This window comes from Heliangelus exortis, chromosome 1 (genome assembly GCF_036169615.1).
Source record: "Heliangelus exortis chromosome 1, bHelExo1.hap1, whole genome shotgun sequence".
NCBI classification, from domain to species: domain Eukaryota; kingdom Metazoa; phylum Chordata; class Aves; order Apodiformes; family Trochilidae; genus Heliangelus; species Heliangelus exortis.
This window is the reverse complement of record NC_092422.1, coordinates 140,965,430-140,984,286: the sequence shown is the minus strand read 5'-3', so window position 1 is coordinate 140,984,286 and position 18,857 is coordinate 140,965,430. Positions and strand designations below refer to the sequence as shown.

Below are 18,857 nucleotides of genomic sequence, written 5' to 3'. Positions count from 1 at the left end.
AAGCAGAACAGACAGAATAAGACAAGATTCTCACATTATTTTAGAAACTATCTTCATTTCTTTGAGAAAGGTTCTGAGAACACAACACTTATGGCTAAAGAGAAGCCAAGGTCCAGCCCTGTTTATGAGGCACCCAAGAGCCGTATGCCCCTAAAAGAACCTTGAAGAGTTGTGACACAAAATATTCTTGAAACGTCTTATTTTTCCATGTTTTTCCTTTTCACAACACCTGTCCAGCTGCTCAGGGGTCAGGCTGTGTTCAGATTTGTCTTCCACTGTCCATTTCCTTAGATGCTATAGCAAGGGAAGGGCTAACAGGCTGGCAGAGAGCAGAGCTGCTTTTATCCCACTACTGTCCAGCAAGCAAAGGAAGTATGGTCCTAATCACTCCTTATTGCAAGGAAAACCCAGAGAGATGCATCCTATTTTCTACTGAAGCATGAGGAAGATGTAATTGCCACAATCTTAAAGGGTATTTGGTTGTTCAGGGATAAGTAATTCTTCAACTCTTCTGAAGTGACAGACAAACAAGGGAAACTGTCCTTTCAAGTATCTTTCCTAAGGTTTTGAACCCTCTATGGGGGTCTACCTGTCCTTCTGAGGGCTGTGGGTTGGAATCTGTCACCTTCCACTGACTATATTGAAGCGCAGGGCTAACAGGTTGCAGGGTAATTTGTAACATCTTAAAAAGAAAGAAAGGAATAGGAATTTATGGTGTTATTTACCCAGGTAATTATCATGAACAAATTGTTTGTCTCTTTTAAGAGTGATGGCAAGTTCTGAACTAATACATGTTATAATTTGTGTGAGTTATATATCTTGAGAGAGAAAAAAAATGTTCTTAAAATATAAAACTATAAAATATGAAGATACAAATATATTAAGGAATAAGAATAAACAAAAAGGAGAGAATAAATTAGAAGCTTACAAATTAACTGCTTGTTGAGACTGTTTTTCACTGGTTGTTCTTATTAACAGCTTTATTGGTTCACTGTGGAGTTTGGCCTCTGCAAGGAAAATGGATCCATCAGAGCTTATGGGGCAGGATTGCTTTCGTCTTATGGGGAGCTTATGGTATGTGTCAAATATATGGTATTGAAAGATTTCTACAATATGGTTTTATGGCCTCTCTAGTAAGAGCAAAAGGTTGTTTCCTCACACAAACCAATACAATTTTAAATGCAGATTTTTCTTTTGCGAAGAAATCCATTCCCCCGTCCCAGAATCTACTGAGTAGGGGGAAAAATACTGTAGGATTGTACCTGTCTTATCCCTAAAGAGATGAAATGCAGCAGGAGCAACTATCTTATGAATGTATTAGATTTTCTTCTTATTTCTGGCCAGTAGTAATAAGGTAGACTTAACATAAACACATGCACCTTTCTGAATTACTCACTAGAGGGCAATATTATGCCTATTATCAACTGCAACTTATTTGTGCCATTGACGTTCCTGCACACAAGGATCAGAAAGGCACTGATTTACTGGACCAGCTAAAGTGTGTGGATGATGTCAATAGCAAGGACACTAACAAAAGGAAAATTCTTTAGTACTTCACATTCTTAAATACATTTAAAACCGACATTTTATGTAGTGAAAGTGTGCATTATGCAGATTTGATACTGCCCTGCCTGGTCAGATTAACTGCTCTAAGAGGTACTGTACACCTTTACAGAAAGCTTATGTTTGCCCTCCTTTGGGCAAACAGCTGATAGAGGGGACATTGTTTTCCCCTGGTTTGTGGAGTACTGAAGTAGATTATAAGTTTTTAAGCCCAAACCCCTGAAACTGGTATGTCTAGGTTTCAATTGTTTCAGGTTGTCCAGATACTAATTTTTTTTTTTTTTTTTTTTTTTTTTTTTTTTAGTTAGTAAGAGCCAAGGAAAATGTAAAACACTATTTTCAAGTATTTTTATAAATGAGGGGAAAAAAATTCATAGGAGATATATTTTAAGCATAACACATAGACACAACAGCCTAACAGCCAGCTACAGCATCCACTCACATGGATCCCTGGCTGGATTAGCACAGTTCAGACTCCCATAGCTGGAGCTGGTTGGATTGTTGTGACAATAAACACATCACAAAACTCTCCTAGTGGTACACAAGTCAGCACTCCTTCCTGACAACAGACAGATGGAAGAAACTTTATTGTATCCCAAGACATTTCTAAAAGGAGTCCCAACAAAGAGGCAGCTGAGAGTTAAGTAATAGAAAGGGGAACCCTCCCAGATACCAACCTTCATTTCATCACCTGCCAAGTTTAGCAATATTTTACTCTCAATACTTGCAATTTGATGACTTTTGTGAGCAAAATCTGTGGTATATGATTCACAGAGTTTTCTCTCTTGATAAACAGATTTGCATTCTTATTGGCCCTTTGGAGAAATCAACATTCCTTACTTTCTACATAGCAACCTGATCTTGTACCTAACTTCCTGAAGATGAGCAGAAGTGTGCTAGCAGCATCACAGCACTTGTCTGTAGAACTGTGAAACACATTGCTTTGATACAGCAGGTCCATGACTTCCCTTACAAACTAGGTTCCAATGCAATGCACTGGTTTCTATGCCAGTCTTTTCCAGGATAAGGCAGAAGCTACTGTTTTTCTGAGAATCCTTCAGTACTTGCTATATTCACAGCCAACAAACAGGAAACCCAGGCTTGCTTTTATTTATCTGGTAAAACCAAAAAGGTCCAGTGACAAAGCTCATTTCAAGGCTAAATTTATTCTACTCTGCCTGTCAGGATACTTCTCATTTTGAATCAAATGCATCTGCATGTTAAACAGGGTACTGAAGGGCAGAGGTGATCATGTCTCCAACACCTATGTAGCCTTCATAGTAATATGCACCACAGAATCTATTTGCATAATATTGCCTCCTTCTTTTGTTTCATCTTGACAAAGATTAAGGCAAAAGGTGCACTAAAAGTGCATACTTTTGGTGGCTGGATTTGAGGGCACTTGGCTTGTGCTCTCTCTCCTCTCTTTCTACCCTTTTCTTCACCAGACATCAACAAGCTCTTCCACTTTTGATTATAACAGGCAAGAACTATTTGTTCACAAAACTGTGCTATACAACACAAAATTATATCTGCATCTCAAATTTCCTGCCTCTAAGCTTGACAGTGGAAGTACTAACTGTCCTTGAGTTGAGACATAGAAAATCCTTGTTATTAGTTTTATGATCAGTAGTGGTTGGGTAATGATGCTGGATAAACTTTTGATACAAGTGAGTCCACCTAGGTCTTAATCCATCATATTACTGAAATTACACACAGAGTTGATAACATTTATACTCAACAGGTAATAAAGGAGAATCACCCTCTTCCAAGAGTGCATCCCCCTTGGTTATGAAACACCTAAGACAGTCTGAAGATGGGCAAGAAATTCACCAGCAATGCTGCCATGTGCCCTCCTGTACAACCCTTTTTTAGGCTCTTCACCTTGAGCATCAGAAACTGCTTGTACACAAAGCAATAATATCCACAGCCTTAAAGTGCTGAAGTTTCCTTTTACAGCTGACATTTATCTCACAGATTTTTATTTGGAACAAAACTGAAATGCATAAAGGTTTCCATTTTAATCATTCTAGTCCACGCTAAGCATCTGATTCTGACTGGTATGGACAATGGCAGCATATGGACAAAGCTCAGGTCTTGTGCCTAGGCACCTGCTAACAACTTGAAAATGTATACCTACTGCTTGTTTTGAAGCTGAAGAAAAAAAATTATGTGTAGTGCAGTGTCTCTTTCATAGTAGGAATTTTTTTTTTTTTTTTTAGAAATACAGCAGTGGCTGGGCAGTTTTTTAGAGATGAAGACTGCAAGACAGAGAGGCTTAGGATAGCCCTCAGTTTCTTACAAAGCCCATTTCACAGTCATAGAATTGTTCTGAGAAGCTCTAGAGAAGTTTTGTTACTGCCTGGGAGAAAGTCATTGTCCATCCAGTCAACTATCTGCCAGTCTTTTCAGTATGGGCCCAGATATGGGCTCATGCTTGGAGCCCCCAAATTTGGTTCCATGTCATTTAGACATTAGCCTGTAAAAGGAGGGGTTTTCTCATCCCTAAAGTAAACCAGGAGTAGCAGGGTGATTTGGTCACTGAGGAGTTATCACAGTTTAACTCTGGTATGGCAATTAAATGAATGACAGAGCCCTCTATTAATCCCTCTCTTTTTCCCCGTAGGGAAAGGGCAGAATAAGGGAGATAAACCTACAGGTTAGAAACTAAACTATACAGATTTAATGAAAAAGGAGTGATAAAAAGGAAAAAAATGAAATATGTACTGATATATTCAAATATATACAAAAGCAGGATTATGTTTCCCTCCCTCCCCCTCCCAGCCCCCCCCCCAGTAATACTCACATTGCCACCAAGGCTGCAGGGCAAGTCTTGGAAACATTCCAGACCAGGCTCTTGGAATCAGTGGAAGACAGGAACTGAATGCCAAAATTCAGGGATTCAGGAGGGCAAATGAACAGATGAAATCCTCTCAGGGCAAATGCCGTGGACAAAGAGAGCTTAACCCTAGAGATCCTTCAAATTTATACTGAGTATGATGTGTCTGGGATGGAATACTTCATTTGGCTAATTTTGGTCACCTGTCTGCTCTGCTAATCCCCAAAGAAGGGTTGCAGGTGTGACCCCTTTACTCCCTTTTGTTTCCAGAGCAGAAGATATTTTTCAGAATCAAGCAGAGGCCTTGTTACAGAAACATCAAGCATTATATCAGTCCTAGAAGAAGACAATGAGTGAAAAACATGCTGTTAATTGCATCAAGCACAGCTCCTTAGAAAAGACTTAACTGAAAAGTAAAATTACTAGATAGAAAACCCGTTCTATCTTGGCTCAAATCAGGATAGTAGGCAATAAAGGCATGAGTTACTAAGACAAGGTGGTTGGCTACAAGCAGCTAACATCTAACTAGCTGGAGACAGTGAGCAGCAGGATGTCCAGCTACTGTTATATGAGAACTTAGCATCAGCAGGGATCTTGGGAACATCCCTAAGATGTGGCCTGGACTGTAGGTGTGTGACTGTAACCCAGGGAACCCCATCATGACTAGGAAATCTTCACAATGTTTTCCTCCTCTCTGCAGCACCCACCCTGACCAGTCTGAAAATAACTGAACTCAGTTATTTTCTGTGAATGAGCTGGTCCTGTCCAAACTCAATGCATAACTTATAACTTAGGAGAAAGGCAGAGGATGAGATATAGAGCTAGACACCCTCTGCACAAGACTTGCCCTTGATTCTGTGTTATCCAACAAAGCACTCAGTGACAGCAGTGAGGTATCAGAAGGGACAGAATAACAACACCCAAGTCTAAACTGAACAGTTGTAATGGGGCTGACTGCTGGCCAACCTTGCCTCCCCTGAACTGTAAGAATTTCTCCTCAATAGTTCTTGGTATTGCACTGTTTATTTCACTATATTCTGTCAGCTGTTCTACATTATCCAAAATGCTTCTCCTGTTAATACTCAGCTGGACTCTCTCCTACATACTGTAAAATCTTATGGCTCATACCACACTTCTGGCAGCAGTCAGGGCTACATATGCTTTTCTTGCAGCACAACAAGTACTTAACTTGTAGAGGACTTTAAGGCCATCCGGTTTCATGCTGAACTTCCACTGAAATCAATGAGATTTTAGTTCTGCTTCAACATTGACAGCATAGTGGACCACTGTCAGGGGCTGAGTGTCTAAAATCTTCTTCCATTAGTCCCCAGAGCTTTGTAGATTATAAGATCAGCCTCATGTTTGTGTATACCATCAATCTTGGATTGCATGAGTGCTCTCCGAGGTTTATTCTTCAATCATACACTGCAAATGAACAGGAAAAACACCATTTAACACTTTTTTTTTTTTAAGGTCCTGTATTACTTTCTGCACCAGTTCTGCATCAAATTGGCTTACTAGTTAAGGCAGTGAAGGAGAGTTCAGTCTCAGTTCAATGAAACATCTAAAAAAGTGCTTAAAGACAGAGTCTGAATTTTCTCTATTATCAGATTGAGCTGAAAGTCTTGTGAAGGGTCACCCACTCTCACCAGTTTTTTATAAGCACCATGAAAGCTGGCATTTGGATCATAAGATACTGAGGGGAGCCTTCTGAAGGCTGGGGAAAAAGAGAGAAAGACATACAGGAAGGTCTTGAAGAAGAGCTGGGTACTAAAAGACTGTCCTTAGGTGAATGGAGCCCACTGTCCAGGCTGAAAGTAAAAAGAGAAATCTTGATGTTGAGTGGGACAAGCTGTCTTTTTCCTTTTTGTTTGTACCCAGAACACTTCACCAAAGTGACAGTGACACCCACTGACTTGGCCATCTGGGGGCCATACAAGCTTTTAGGAATATCTGTGGTGCAGTTTGAATGTCACTGGGGCTAAACTAGTGCTAAACTTGGGTTTCCGGGGTGGACAGACCGAACAGGACATTAAGCTGACATTAAGCTGATGATACAGAATAGGAGAGAAACCTCCCTTCTCTGATATACCTTCTCTTCAAATACCCCTACATGATAACATGTGAATTCTGTTGTCAGCACATTTATGATGCTTCTGTGTTTCTTGTATCATGGCAACCTTATTCTTTATTTCCATAAATATATGGAGATAAATATATATATATATATATATGGAGCTCAGCTTTAAGCCTGAGCTGAACTGATTTTCCTGCATCCTATAGAGGTATTAAACAATCAGCACCAATACCCATGCAATCCCACTGTCACCAGCTCTGCTGCTGCCTGAGTTAAAGGTATCTCCAGTATGCATAAAGAAATGATAGCTGTGACTATGGACAGCAGCATGGACATGGGTGGCTTCCATAATCCTCCTGTCTGCCCGAACAGGAAATGTAGAAGAACCTCAGAAAGACATTTAGAAGAACCTCTGTGGGCCCAAAGCACAAACATGCACACAGGAAAAATAGTGTGTATTTAGATCCTAGGTTTTGGGGAAGATTTTAGGCTGCTCGGCTGGCATTGGTACTGTGCAGAAAATACCAGGAGAGTTGTCTGTTCTCCAGCTTCAGTCTCCAGGGGACTTGGAAATAGTGCCATACAGGGTTGTGAATCTTCTGTAGTACTAGTTGAAAAAAAAGCAGCATGATATTATTTTTATTTCTAGATATTCAGTTTGGGGTTGGCATGAACTTCCCCCTCCTTGTCTGTGAATGTAGCTATGATACTCAACAGTACATCACTGTAATGTGGGCAATATATCAGATTTTTTCTTTCAAAAAATTACTTATTATTTGGTTTATTAACCGCTAATTATAAAAAGCAGCTTTCACCTGTGAAAGACCATGACTTTATACCACAAAGAGCATTTGACAGCCCAGTAGGCACTAATTCTTGTTATGTTCATTCACCTGCTCTCACCTGTGCTGCTCCTGTTTCACAGTATGCTTTATCAAACAAGCCAGAGTACAAGCCTTTTGATCCAGAAGTGACTGCAGTTCACCCTTATCAGGATCAAGCCTTCCAGCCTGTCTATTTCATAGCAGAAGATTTTGAAGATGCCAAGGCCAAGCTTCAGTAAGTAAAGTGTTTGTGAGTATTTGCACTGAGGAGGGCACACTGGCTGGAATCTTTATCTCACATCTGCCACTTCTGTGATAACCATTCCAGGCTGTCTCACTCCACCCTTCATCTGCACAGTGTTGTTTTTTTTTTAAGCAAAGTTAAACATGAAATTTCTTACCTCAAAAAAGATTCATGGAAAATCCTAACTATATATGGCCATGACCTCTCCCATGCTTCAGCTTAGCAATGCCTCAGAAGGCAATTTCTGAGGTATATTCTATACCTGAATAGTAAGAGTAGGGTGCAGTCCCACAGGTGGGGTGCCCATGTGCTGGACAATACAAATAGGAGATGGTGAGGAACTGACTTACCCAAGGTCACACTGAAATTTCATAGCAGACTCAGAAGTTAACACAGATCATCAGGGGACTTAAAAACAAGATTGCCTTTCTCCTCTGATTATATCTACACAAGAATGCAGAATCAGCACTCGCAAGCAATCTAATTTCTACAAAGTAGCTGGCTGAAACCTGAAAAACATTATTTCAAATTAGCTTAAGGTGTTTCTAAATGCATTTCTTTGATTATGTTATGTTATGCTGTGAGGATTTTGTCAAATTTTATTATTTTTTTTTTAGTGCAAGCAAGGTTTAAACTCTGCCCTTTGACTTCAACAGTTAGATCAATGTGAGCAGTTCTGGCTGGAGGCAGGAAGCTGGCTGTGGAGCTGCTGAGGAGCATGTAGGAACTGAAATGAGGGATTTATTAGAGGAAGAGAACCTGGATCAGGCTTTCCCCCCACCCTTTACTCCAGAAGCTGTAACTCCAGAGGTTATAGCAATGGCAAATTAGGCCCCTCATCTTACATCTGAAGGCTCACATTAAATTATTAATGTGTGTAAAGTGATGGCTTAGAACTTACTGGCAAAAGAAAAAGGACTCTCAAAGCATTTGACTCAGGCAAACCTGAAAAGAAATTAAAAGGACAAGGAACACACCATTCTCAGACATGAAGATTTTCATACATTTTTTTCAAGGTAGTTGTGCAGCCAAAGCTGCTCAAAATAACTGATGGCACAAGAATCTGTCAGAAAAGGAAACATAAGGCAACATCAGCACAGGAGGTTCCTACCAGCATGTACATAATGGAAATGTTGTCAAAAATGGCAAGCAATCTTTTTTTTTTTTTTCTTTTAATAGAGACAGCAAAATAGCCCTAGGATGCCTAGGATCAACAGGTTTTTAAAATTTTATGCAGAAAGAGCTACTCCAGGTTATTTCTTGGAAGTGAGGGCAGAAGACATGCTGTGCTCCTGCATTCCTCAGCTTGTGGTTGTAATAACTCTGGATTGTGTTAAAGTAGAGCTGTAAGAGCAAAGACAGGTCTGAGCCAGCCACACTGAAAAGCAGGCACTGCAGATCATTTGGGCTGCAAGTAGTTCAGCCATGGGGAAGATGTCCTGCACCAGACAATGTTAAGGAGTAAATAGTGAGGAGATAGTGCAGCAGCTTCTGCTTCTTGATAAGTCCATGCCTACATACTGAGAAACTAGGTCTTGAAAGTTTTACACTTTGGGAAATGGCTTTGGAAATAGTCTGTCTTCTTCCCCCACAGAAACTATGCTATGAAGATCAGGAAGCCTTTTTCTCTGCACTATAATCCATACACCAGCAGCATAGAGGTGATGAACACACCCCAGAAGGTCAAGAGGATACTCCATCAGATCAAAGAAGAACTGAAAAACCTCTGCTTGGCCCTTGAAAGCCTTTCTTAAAAATACAGCAGTACATTTCACCTGGCACAGAGACACCTTTAAATGGTTCCAACACTTGAAGATTTAGTGATGAAGTTGTATTTGTATGCAAAAATCTTTAGCCCACAAGACAGCTCTGTCAAGCTTGTCCTTTCACTGTAGTTTAGGCTGCTGACTTCACCACATTGATGACTTTTTACTGAGTAGGCTTTGGTGACAAACAAAACCAAATTAGTGCAGGTTTTGGTAGGTGATATGAGCTACAGGTGCCTGCAGTGTATTTATCCATTATTATAGGACTTCTAAAGTTGTTGCTTTTTTTTTTTTTTTTTTCTTTTTAATTCACTTGCCACCTTTTCAAGTTATCTGTCACAAAGTAGCACAATAACTGTTCAGTCACACAGTCTTTTACTTGCTTCTGAAATGACATGCTGACAACATTTTAGGCTGGCTAGCTGCCTGCATTTAGCAGTCCTTGCAGCTAGCTCGTTTCTGCTAGCAATTACTATCAGCTATTGTACTCAAAAACTATGAATATTTTCCTTAAAATGTGCAAGAGTTTGTATGAGGAACTCTTCTGCTCACTATTTAGTTTTTATACACTCATTCAGTAGCCTTCAAATACAGCAAAATAATTTCCTGCCATATTTGAGGCTGCAGAATATTTGTCCTATGGCTAAAAAAAGCAGAAAATAATAGACCCGTGATACTCTAGCTCTATCCCCTACAATGATGACAAAATTTGAAAGGGAAATTTGGATTCTGGGAAAGAAATTTGGGATTTTCATGGGATTTGGATACACCTGGAGACCTTTAAAAATCTTTGTTATTGATGTCATGAGGACGGTAGTAATAACCAAAAGGCCAAATCTACTGAACATAGTGAAAAACCTAGGATCAACAACTAGCAGCCATATAGCCGTGCAATGGAAACAGTATCAGACTTTTCAGGATTTTGTTGACCTTTGTGTCCCCTTCCTTCTTTCCTCTGTTATCCACAAGTTGAGACTATTTCAGGAGAAGAAGATGAGGCTGGTCTTCTAGAGAAGCTGGAGAAGGACTTTTTTCCAGGGCATTTTACAAGGAGGGGAGGTAATGATTTCAAACTGAAAGAGATTAGATTTAGATTAGCTATTAAGAAGAAGTTATTTAATGTGAGCATGGTGGGACACTGGGACAGGTTGCCCAGGGAAGTTATGGATGCCCCATCCTTGTAAGTGCTCAAGGACAGGTTGGATGGGGCTTTGAGCACTCCAAGAGGTGGGAAAGTCCATGCAGTTGAGTGGGATCTAGATGATCTTTAAGGTTCCTTTCAACCCAAATGATTCTGTGCCCCTGGTTCTATAAGGATTCCCTCTCCTGTTAGCAGCAGAGCAAACAGGTGGGGTTGATGCAGGTTACAGGTATGGCATAAGGAGAAGTAATGTGAATTTTAGTGTCAGCTGGGTGACAGTGATCCCACAAATGTCAAGGTAGATTTATCCTGCACAGAGTAGAAGCTCTATTATTTAAAAGTATATTTAGCACGTAGCAGAAATCAAGTTTGTTCATTGCTGTCCACTAACTGGCAGTGTCCATGGTCTGAACTGTGAAGTAAATATGAGGTGGTTTGGCTCTTGAAGGAAGAAAAGTCATCATCTCTGCCTTAACTGGTCACTGTGGGATAAGAGTGTGTTCACAGAAAGATACAACAGAGCAATTTACGTGCTGTTACTTCATGCAGAGCTTATCTCACCCTCATTTGTCCATGTGCCAGGCTCTACAGAAATTGTCTTACTCAAAGTCAATGGGATTTTGTCTCTTAAATCTTTATATCTTCAAGAACTTCTGAAAAATTTCCCATGGGCAGTAATAGAGTATTTTAGATCTGGGGAGCTGCTGAAACTGGTCCATTTTATTAAAATCTGTTGATATCTGAAAAATTTGGAAGCACCTTGACAAAAATGTCTATAAGACCCTTTCTTCTCAACAGCAGGAGCATCCCAATTTCTTTCTTTTTTTTTCCCATTTGAGTCCAAGATACCTCTAGTGCACTCTGAGAGAATACCTGAATATCATAAACTCTATTTTGCTAGAGATTAAGACAGGGACAGAGCTGAAGTGAGTTCCTTTGCTTGCAGTATATTTCTGCTGCAGTGAAGGATGATCTCTCAGCATACTTTTATAGATTTAATTCTACTTATTCTGTTCATACACACACACAAATCTTCAGAGCAATTTATTTTGTTACATATTGTAATAATTTATCTGTCTGCTTTCTGCCAATTGGTGCATAGGCAAAAATGCTTGATAGCTCACAACAGATCGTTTTCAGAAGTATTATTTTCATCAATCGGTTTTACAGTGAAAATTGAACCATGTGCTCCAGTTTTGTGTGTTTTCTTTTTCTTTCTTTTTAAGTGGAAGATAATGCCAGAGCGGAAGAGCTAACAAAATATTTTCTATAGACGGGCTCTGTAGGCCACGGGGTCTTTTTCATGTATTCCCTCAGAAACAGTTGAATGTGAAGTTTAGACTTGAGTTTGGCTATTGCTCAGAACAGACCTATATTTGGAAGAAATGAGAGACCTGATGGATTTGTTTTGCCCAAGGCCTCACACTTTCCTTGGAGGGACTCCAGGCCCGCCCACACACCCTTGTCTTTTCCAGTTCCTGTAGCAAGGAGAGAAAAAGAAACCATTTGGAGCCAGATTCTCCCACCCTTACACATGCTGAGTATTACCCAATCTTTCAAGCAATCCCAGCAACAGTACTGAGCCTACTTAAGGTGCTGTACACAGTCAGTAAGAGCAGGATTATCAAAACCTCTGTGGGGGTACTTGCTTTTTTATTGTCTTAATGACAGCCAGCCAGCATACATTGCTAGGATAGGCTCCAGTGAAGCATAGCAAAGCTTCAAATGTAATGAATATGGCTACCTGAACTTTTAAAGAAACATCAATATTTTTCCCGAGGAGGCAAATCTTTCCCTCCTTGCTCAAGCAAAACCAACCCCTGGTTAGGGTATCCTTGCCTTGCTTGACATTCCCCTCTACGGAGGTCCAAATTCTTCTCTTCTGATTCAGTGCAGTGACAAAGCAAAAGCCTTCAGGGTTATAACCTTATGAGGTACACTGTTCATGCTGCTTTTCCAATAGTCATTCCTTCATTTCCTCCCAGAAACCAAGAAGTACCTCATTCTTCTCTCAGAGGCAGGGGTGATGGGGAAGACAGTGATGGGGCCTGCTGATGAAAATAATGGCACAGAGGAAAAAAGCACCAACCAGTAAAAACATGTCTTTTTGTCAGTTTGCATTTCAGCAGTTTCACATTAATCTTGCCCAAGAAGGCTCCAAAGCCAAGTAAAACACATCTTGTGACTTGAAACTGAACTGATGAACTCCCCATGGGTACTTTGCTTATCCTGATAAACTTATTTTTCCTAGATGGAGTGTATTTAGAGAAAAATTCTGTATATTATTAAATCTGTATTGTGCTGTTCTGTTAAACATGGGAGAGTTAGTAAATTCAGTTCGTGGGTTTGACTTTGTTTTGTTTTTTGGCTAACCAAGTCTGTCCTCTACCAATTTTGGTCTACCTTCAAGCCTCCAGCTGCTTCACTGCTTCCCTGCAGATTTACTAGGGATGCCAAGGGTACCACTGTGTAAGGAGAATACAGTTATGCAATCTGGGGAATTTGGCAGGACAGGAAGAGAAAATTTAGGCAAGCCTCCCACCCACTCCCATGAGAAATGGTATTGTATTACAAGGCAGAGCTGTCATACTCAGAAAGACCTTCTCGATCACTTTTCTCTGGTTCTCTTAACATTTTGACCTTTATATTACCTGGTGAACATAGTCCTTACTTAATCAATTAAAGAAATACCAAAAGAAGGGAAAAAAGAGGATGAAAACTCACAACTGTCCAAGAGGAGAAACATTATTACACTCAAGTCTTCCTTGTCTCTGTTGATCCATAGAGGAAGAAAGAAGCAAACAGAAAAAAGCAGTCTTCCATGGAAATGGCAGTATATTGCTGAAAAAAACTAAACCATGAAATTGTTCCATGAACAACTACATCCGTGAAGATCATCTTAGACCAATCACTGAAATGCCCTAACTTACCAAGTAAACCATGATCATCAATTAGCCATGGACAGAAGTGTTACATGACTGCTTGAGGCAGGAAACAAAGCTACCAGGAAAAACCCTCCAGTAGCTTTGCCTTATGTACATACTGCAAAACCAGAAGGTTTTCTGGAGCCTGTTTCCATAGATATCCTACAGCATGGAGAAATTCCAGCTGGAAAAGAAACAGAAGAGTATATACATACATCTCTAGTAGTCTCACCCACCACTAATCAGGAGTTTGTATGTGGGCTTTGAGATGTAGTTAGAGGATATTAGTTCGCAGAATTCTTCAGCTGGCACATGATCAGAGGTTGGCAGAAAGGGTTGCTGGCTGTATCGTATTAAATATACATTAAATTTGGGTAATGCTGATGGCTGAGGCCAAAAGTGAAAGAAAATCTCTGGCACTCTCTCTCTCACCACAAGAATTCCTCAGGGAAAGAAAGTCAGACTAGAAAAGGAGTCTGGCTGACAACTGACAGAGCAAAGGGACAAGGAATGGAAAGGACTGGTAGATAGGCCTAAAAGATGTTTCTTTTGCATATGGTGTTCCATTGTACTTCAGAAACACTTCTGCTTGAAAGGGAGCTTCTTAGCATACAGGAGGAAAGTTTGTACCTGTAAGGGTGTGGAGTCAAGGTCAGTTCAGACTTTTTATCTCTGCTTGAGGAGCATCAGCCTTACCTAGGGCATTTACATATAGCAGGAGGCACACAGGTTAGAAAGAAGAAAACGGTTCTTTAGGAAAGAGGGTTGTTCAGCATAGTGCATGGGGAAGTTGGAGCTGACCAGGCCTTGCTGCCCTGCAATACACAGGAGTCCTAAAATTTGAGTGAAGGCTACTGTAGGAAGGGAAAGCAAATATCTGGCCAAGCACTTCCCATCCAGCAGAAGACACTAAATTTGTTATTGCTATAGCTTATGCTGCTACCCTGCCCAACTATTTTGCTCAGAGTTTTTTTTTTCCCTTTATTTGAAATGTTATATATTGATCCCTTTAACTTGTGTTCGCAGATGGGAAAAATGAGCTCACCGAGGATGAGAAAGTTCAGTATTATCTTCTCAAGGCTTTAGGTCCAAATTGGGCAACAAATGGACCCTCTGAAACTTAAACCTTTCCCTTTCTGAAGGCAATTAAGATCCGGCAAAATTATTACATTTGATTTAAAGAAGTGACAGCAATTACCAGGTGTATCCAAATGAAATCTCTACTCCCAATCCCAAGCAGTAGCGTTAGTCTCAAAGTGTGCCTTTCTCAAAACTACCCATGATAGACAAATATAAACTACTAAATATTAAATGAAGTATATAACAGTTACCAGAAAAATTATCCAGTTTGAAAGTCCAGTATCTGAGCTGTCTCCTTCGTAATAATTTTGCATACCTTTTACAATTATGTGGCCTAGTTCAACAGTATCAGACAGGTGGAGTTTGAGCAGGGTGTGCAATAAATACACTGTTGACATTAGGGAAGCCACTATGACTGATGCCACCTACAGACTCTGAAACAACAGCAAAATTTCTGTTGAGCAGGCTGATAGCTAAAACATGGAAGTAAAAATAAAGGGACCATTTACAGGCATATCACTGTGTAGCATTAAGTACTTTCCTCTTATATTTACTTACAGAGAAAAAAAACCCATCACAACTATCAGTGCTATAGAAATATTATTTGAAGTGCTAGCCTTACACACTTTAAATACTCTGACATAAAGTCAATTAAAGTTAACTAGTAGAAGGGAAATATCTATTAATTTGTTAATTAACAAATGATGTCTTTCAAGGATGTCTCACAAGATGACATAGATGACCATCACTATGTTTTGTACAGGACTGTTAGAAACGTTTGCAATAGAACCCACAAAAAAAAAAAAAAAAAAAGGCTGTTTTTAAGTATTTCCTGAATGAATCCCAAAACTGATGGGTTAGAAATGGAATGTGTGTTGGATGACATTACAAATTTTGTCCAGTGTTTAAGTCCTGTACTTCAGATATTTCAATTTGGTTCTGACTCTTACATTAGTTTATATTTATTGGTTTAAATCTGAGTAAACAAAATTATTTCACTTGGTTCTTGTGTCTCTAGTGTCCTGCAAAGCCAGGCTTTGTGGCCAAATCTGAGTTTTAGCCCCTTTATGAAACATTGTGTTAGCTACAGGGAGCTTGAAGAAGGTGGTGTTTTGTAAATGAAAATTGCTCATCACTGTTGCTTGTTCTAAGTTTTTTCCAATTACCAATCTTTACCCCTGGGCAGGAAACAAGTCAAAGGTTACCAGAATGGGCTTTCTATTGACAATATACCATCCGATAGTGCTATCAAATGCATAAACAGTTTGGTAATAATTCCACCTCAGCACTAATATGGCAGTGGCTTTATGCTGATATTGCCCATTTGAGTCATGGGTGAACCATTCAAGAACATTTTCTCAGTACTTTGTGATACGTCATTAGTTTCTGCATTGCTATCCTATCCAGTTAAATGGATGTAAGATAAAGATGAAAAACAAATATATGTGGAGAAAATGGACTTTCCTATTGCCTTGACATCTGTACTTCTCCAGGAACCAGACTGAAGACATGAAGCAAAGCAGCAATGATATCATTACGCAGAAAACACCTCGCTCTTCTTAAATGGCAAAGACTTTCCTGCTTAATTTCAGCAAGTTGTTTTTCACACTCCAACAGTTTAATAAAGCCTTTATTAAGGTGCTGACTACCAGCTAAAGTTCTTACAGAGGTGGTGTTGGGCACAGTATGATGGTGGCCTAGGTCTATATCCTCAGCTGACACGGTATTACACCACCACTTTCATAAGAGCTGTCTCAGGCTCTGCTGCATGGCCCACTATGTTGTCTGAGAATCTGGGAAAGGCAGTTCAGGTTTTGTGATTTCTAACGTATCAGTTTGGAGAATATGGAATCCTGTTTATGTTCGTGTGCAAGACAGAATAAGATAAATCATATGTTTTAGGAGACATGGGATAAAGAGAAATAATTTTTTTACATAAGGAATACAGCTCATGGAAATGAGGAAGCATGTAACTGAGGGCACCAACAAAACTCACCAAGAACTCTTTTGCTCTGAATTCCTCCTACAGCATCATCACAGAGCCTTCTGCTAGCAATTTCTCTCTGGAGAAACAGATTCAGCATTTGTCACACTACCAGACTTCCACTTTCAGTAAAGAAATTGTTATTTCTGGCATGACATGAAAATCTTTCACTAGCAAGAACTCAGTAGATGATATTAATACATTTTTAAGATTAAGGGTTTTGGTACACAACACCTTTCTCCATGGTACCTCTGCGATTTCACATTATTGGTCAGTGGAAGAGAGGAGGAAAAGGAGAAGCAGGTGAGCAGAAATGGGAGAGAGTCCTAGATTTATGGTAGTACTGTGTTACAATTCTGCCATGCTTGAGGCAGAACAAGTAGTGAGAGATCTAATTCTGAATTAAAGGACTACTTTTCCACAGAGCTGGAGTAGAAGAGCACCTGCAGTGCATTTACTGCCCCTCATGCCCTAAGCTTATCCTGTGCTTCTGCCACACACACAAAAAAACCCAAACCAAACCAAACAAAAAAACCTAAAACAAACTCTGGTCTTTCCCATCTCCTGGTAAGACAGAAGCTGAGGCCAGAAGGGTGCTGTGATGCTTAAGTAAGTTTCTTCGGTCAACAGGGGAAGTGAGGCAGGGAAAAGGGCTGAAGAGTTCATTGTGGGGCAGTAACCCTAACTCGTGTCCCACCGTACCTGTAGGCTGAATGTTATCCTGAAAGAAAATCAAAAGATAGAAATGTTTTTCCTCTGTCTGCAAAAAAAAGGAACAAGAAGGTGTAAACAGGAGCATTGTTTTTGTCAGAACCGTGTCTGGAGTAATGTACATGTTACCAAACAGAATCACAGAGGCTGGAAGGGACCTCTGGAGACTGCCAAGTCCAACACTATACTCAGAGCAGGGTCAGCTAGACAAGGTTACTCAGTATTGTGCTGAGTCAAGCTTTGGGTACCTCCAAGGACAGAGAATCCACGTTGTCTCTGGGGAGCCTGTTCTAGGGTTTGATGGCACTCACAGTAAAAAAAAAAAAAAAAGGACCTTTTGCATTGTAATGAAATTTCCCATATTTGAATTTGTTCCCATTACCTCTTCTCCTTTCACAGGATACTGCTGAGAATAGTCTATCTCTACTTTGTTTACTCTCCCCACCATATATTTATACACATTAATGAGATCCCACTGAGCTTTCTCTTTCCCAGGCTGAGCAGTCCCAGCTCTCTCAGTATCTATTTGCCACATACTCCAATTCCTAAATGATCTCCATGGTCCTTCATTGTCCCTGTATGTCGATATCTTTGTCATGGGGACCCCAGCATTGGCTACAGCACTCCAGATGTGGTTTCACCAGGGATGAGCAGAAAGGAAGGATCAATTTCCCCCATCTACATGATACACCTCTTTCATGTTTCTTTCTTTTTGTTTAAACCATGCAGGCCTCTTGCCATTTTTCATTGGCTTCCTTCATGTCAGGATGGACCTTTCTTGGGCTTAGAAGAGGTGATCTTGGAAAAAATGTATTTTGAAAATTTAAAGGATGGGGCACATGAGACACAGAGGAAGCAGAAATAGCCAAGTTCATGTGCTTACTTCAGTGAACATCTGATTTATTATGCAAAAAGAACTTCTCTAATTAAAGAACAACTGTGGAAGGCTTGTTCCTGATATTTGTAATATCAAATAAACTGGAGCTTTTGGACATGTTCTCTGTACATGGAAAGCTTCAGTTTGATTATTTGTTGCATCTGACCACAGAGAGAATTTGACATCAGAACAAGTCTGGATCTCTAACCTAAATTCACTAGCAAGAGGTTAAGTCCCACAGAAGGTTTTGCCTTCAGCCATGTAAGACCCAAATAGGGCCATGCCTATGATCTTTGGCATGTGATTGAGATGTCTGAGTGACACTTCTTTTCCAAATCCCTCTGTAGTTCAGGTGTGAGGGAAACATATCAGACAGTAAATTGCCTCCTGACTGTGCAGAGTTTCAGACCTACATGGGGATCCCTTCAGAGAAAAGGAATACGAGGTTTTAATTACATCTTCTTCTCTTGGAATCTGTTCTATTGGAATGCTGATGGGATGCAGAGGCAACTAATTATATTCTTATTAGTAACACGTTCAGTAAATGAAATTTTAGGTGGTGTTCTGCTTTCTATTCTTCCCTGAAGCAATGCGCTGAAATGTAAGAGAGGTGCTGTGAGCACAGCATGTGGAGAGAAGACCATGGAGGAGCTGGGACTCCAATGTAACACACTGCTAAAAGACCTGATTTTGAAGTAGCAGGTAGAAAGAAGTTTCAAGTAGCTCTGAGGACTGCAGTTGTGAATGGGATTTGGCTATGTAGAAGCCTTGGTACTCTAGTAGGAACATGATGTCATAGCTGCTTGCTTGTCTCCATATTCTAGAAG

The 18,857-nt window shown here is 40.1% G+C and overlaps 1 protein-coding gene and 1 long non-coding RNA gene across 3 annotated transcripts in view; one reads left to right on the top strand and one right to left on the bottom strand.

Moving 5' to 3' along the window:
• The window catches only part of LOC139788329 (tyrosine 3-monooxygenase-like), a 48,591-nt gene that overhangs the window by 23,036 nt on the left and 6,698 nt on the right, over positions 1-18,857 (top strand). The window contains exons 10-12 of one of the 2 annotated variants that reach the window (XM_071728230.1): positions 979-1,074; positions 7,405-7,538; positions 9,142-16,461. In XM_071728230.1, the coding sequence (XP_071584331.1) occupies positions 979-1,074; positions 7,405-7,538; positions 9,142-9,301 (390 nt within the window). In that variant the 3' untranslated portion in view covers positions 9,302-16,461. Of the gene's footprint in view, positions 1-978; positions 1,075-7,404; positions 7,539-9,141; positions 16,462-18,857 lie in introns of those variants that run through there. The other variant, XM_071728239.1, reaches the window with a different exon arrangement.
• LOC139788406 (uncharacterized) lies at positions 11,482-17,866 on the bottom strand. Its single transcript, XR_011722849.1, has 2 exons — positions 16,455-17,866; positions 11,482-14,892 (listed from the first exon to the last, which is right to left on the bottom strand). It is a non-coding gene; the product is annotated as an uncharacterized lncRNA (long non-coding RNA).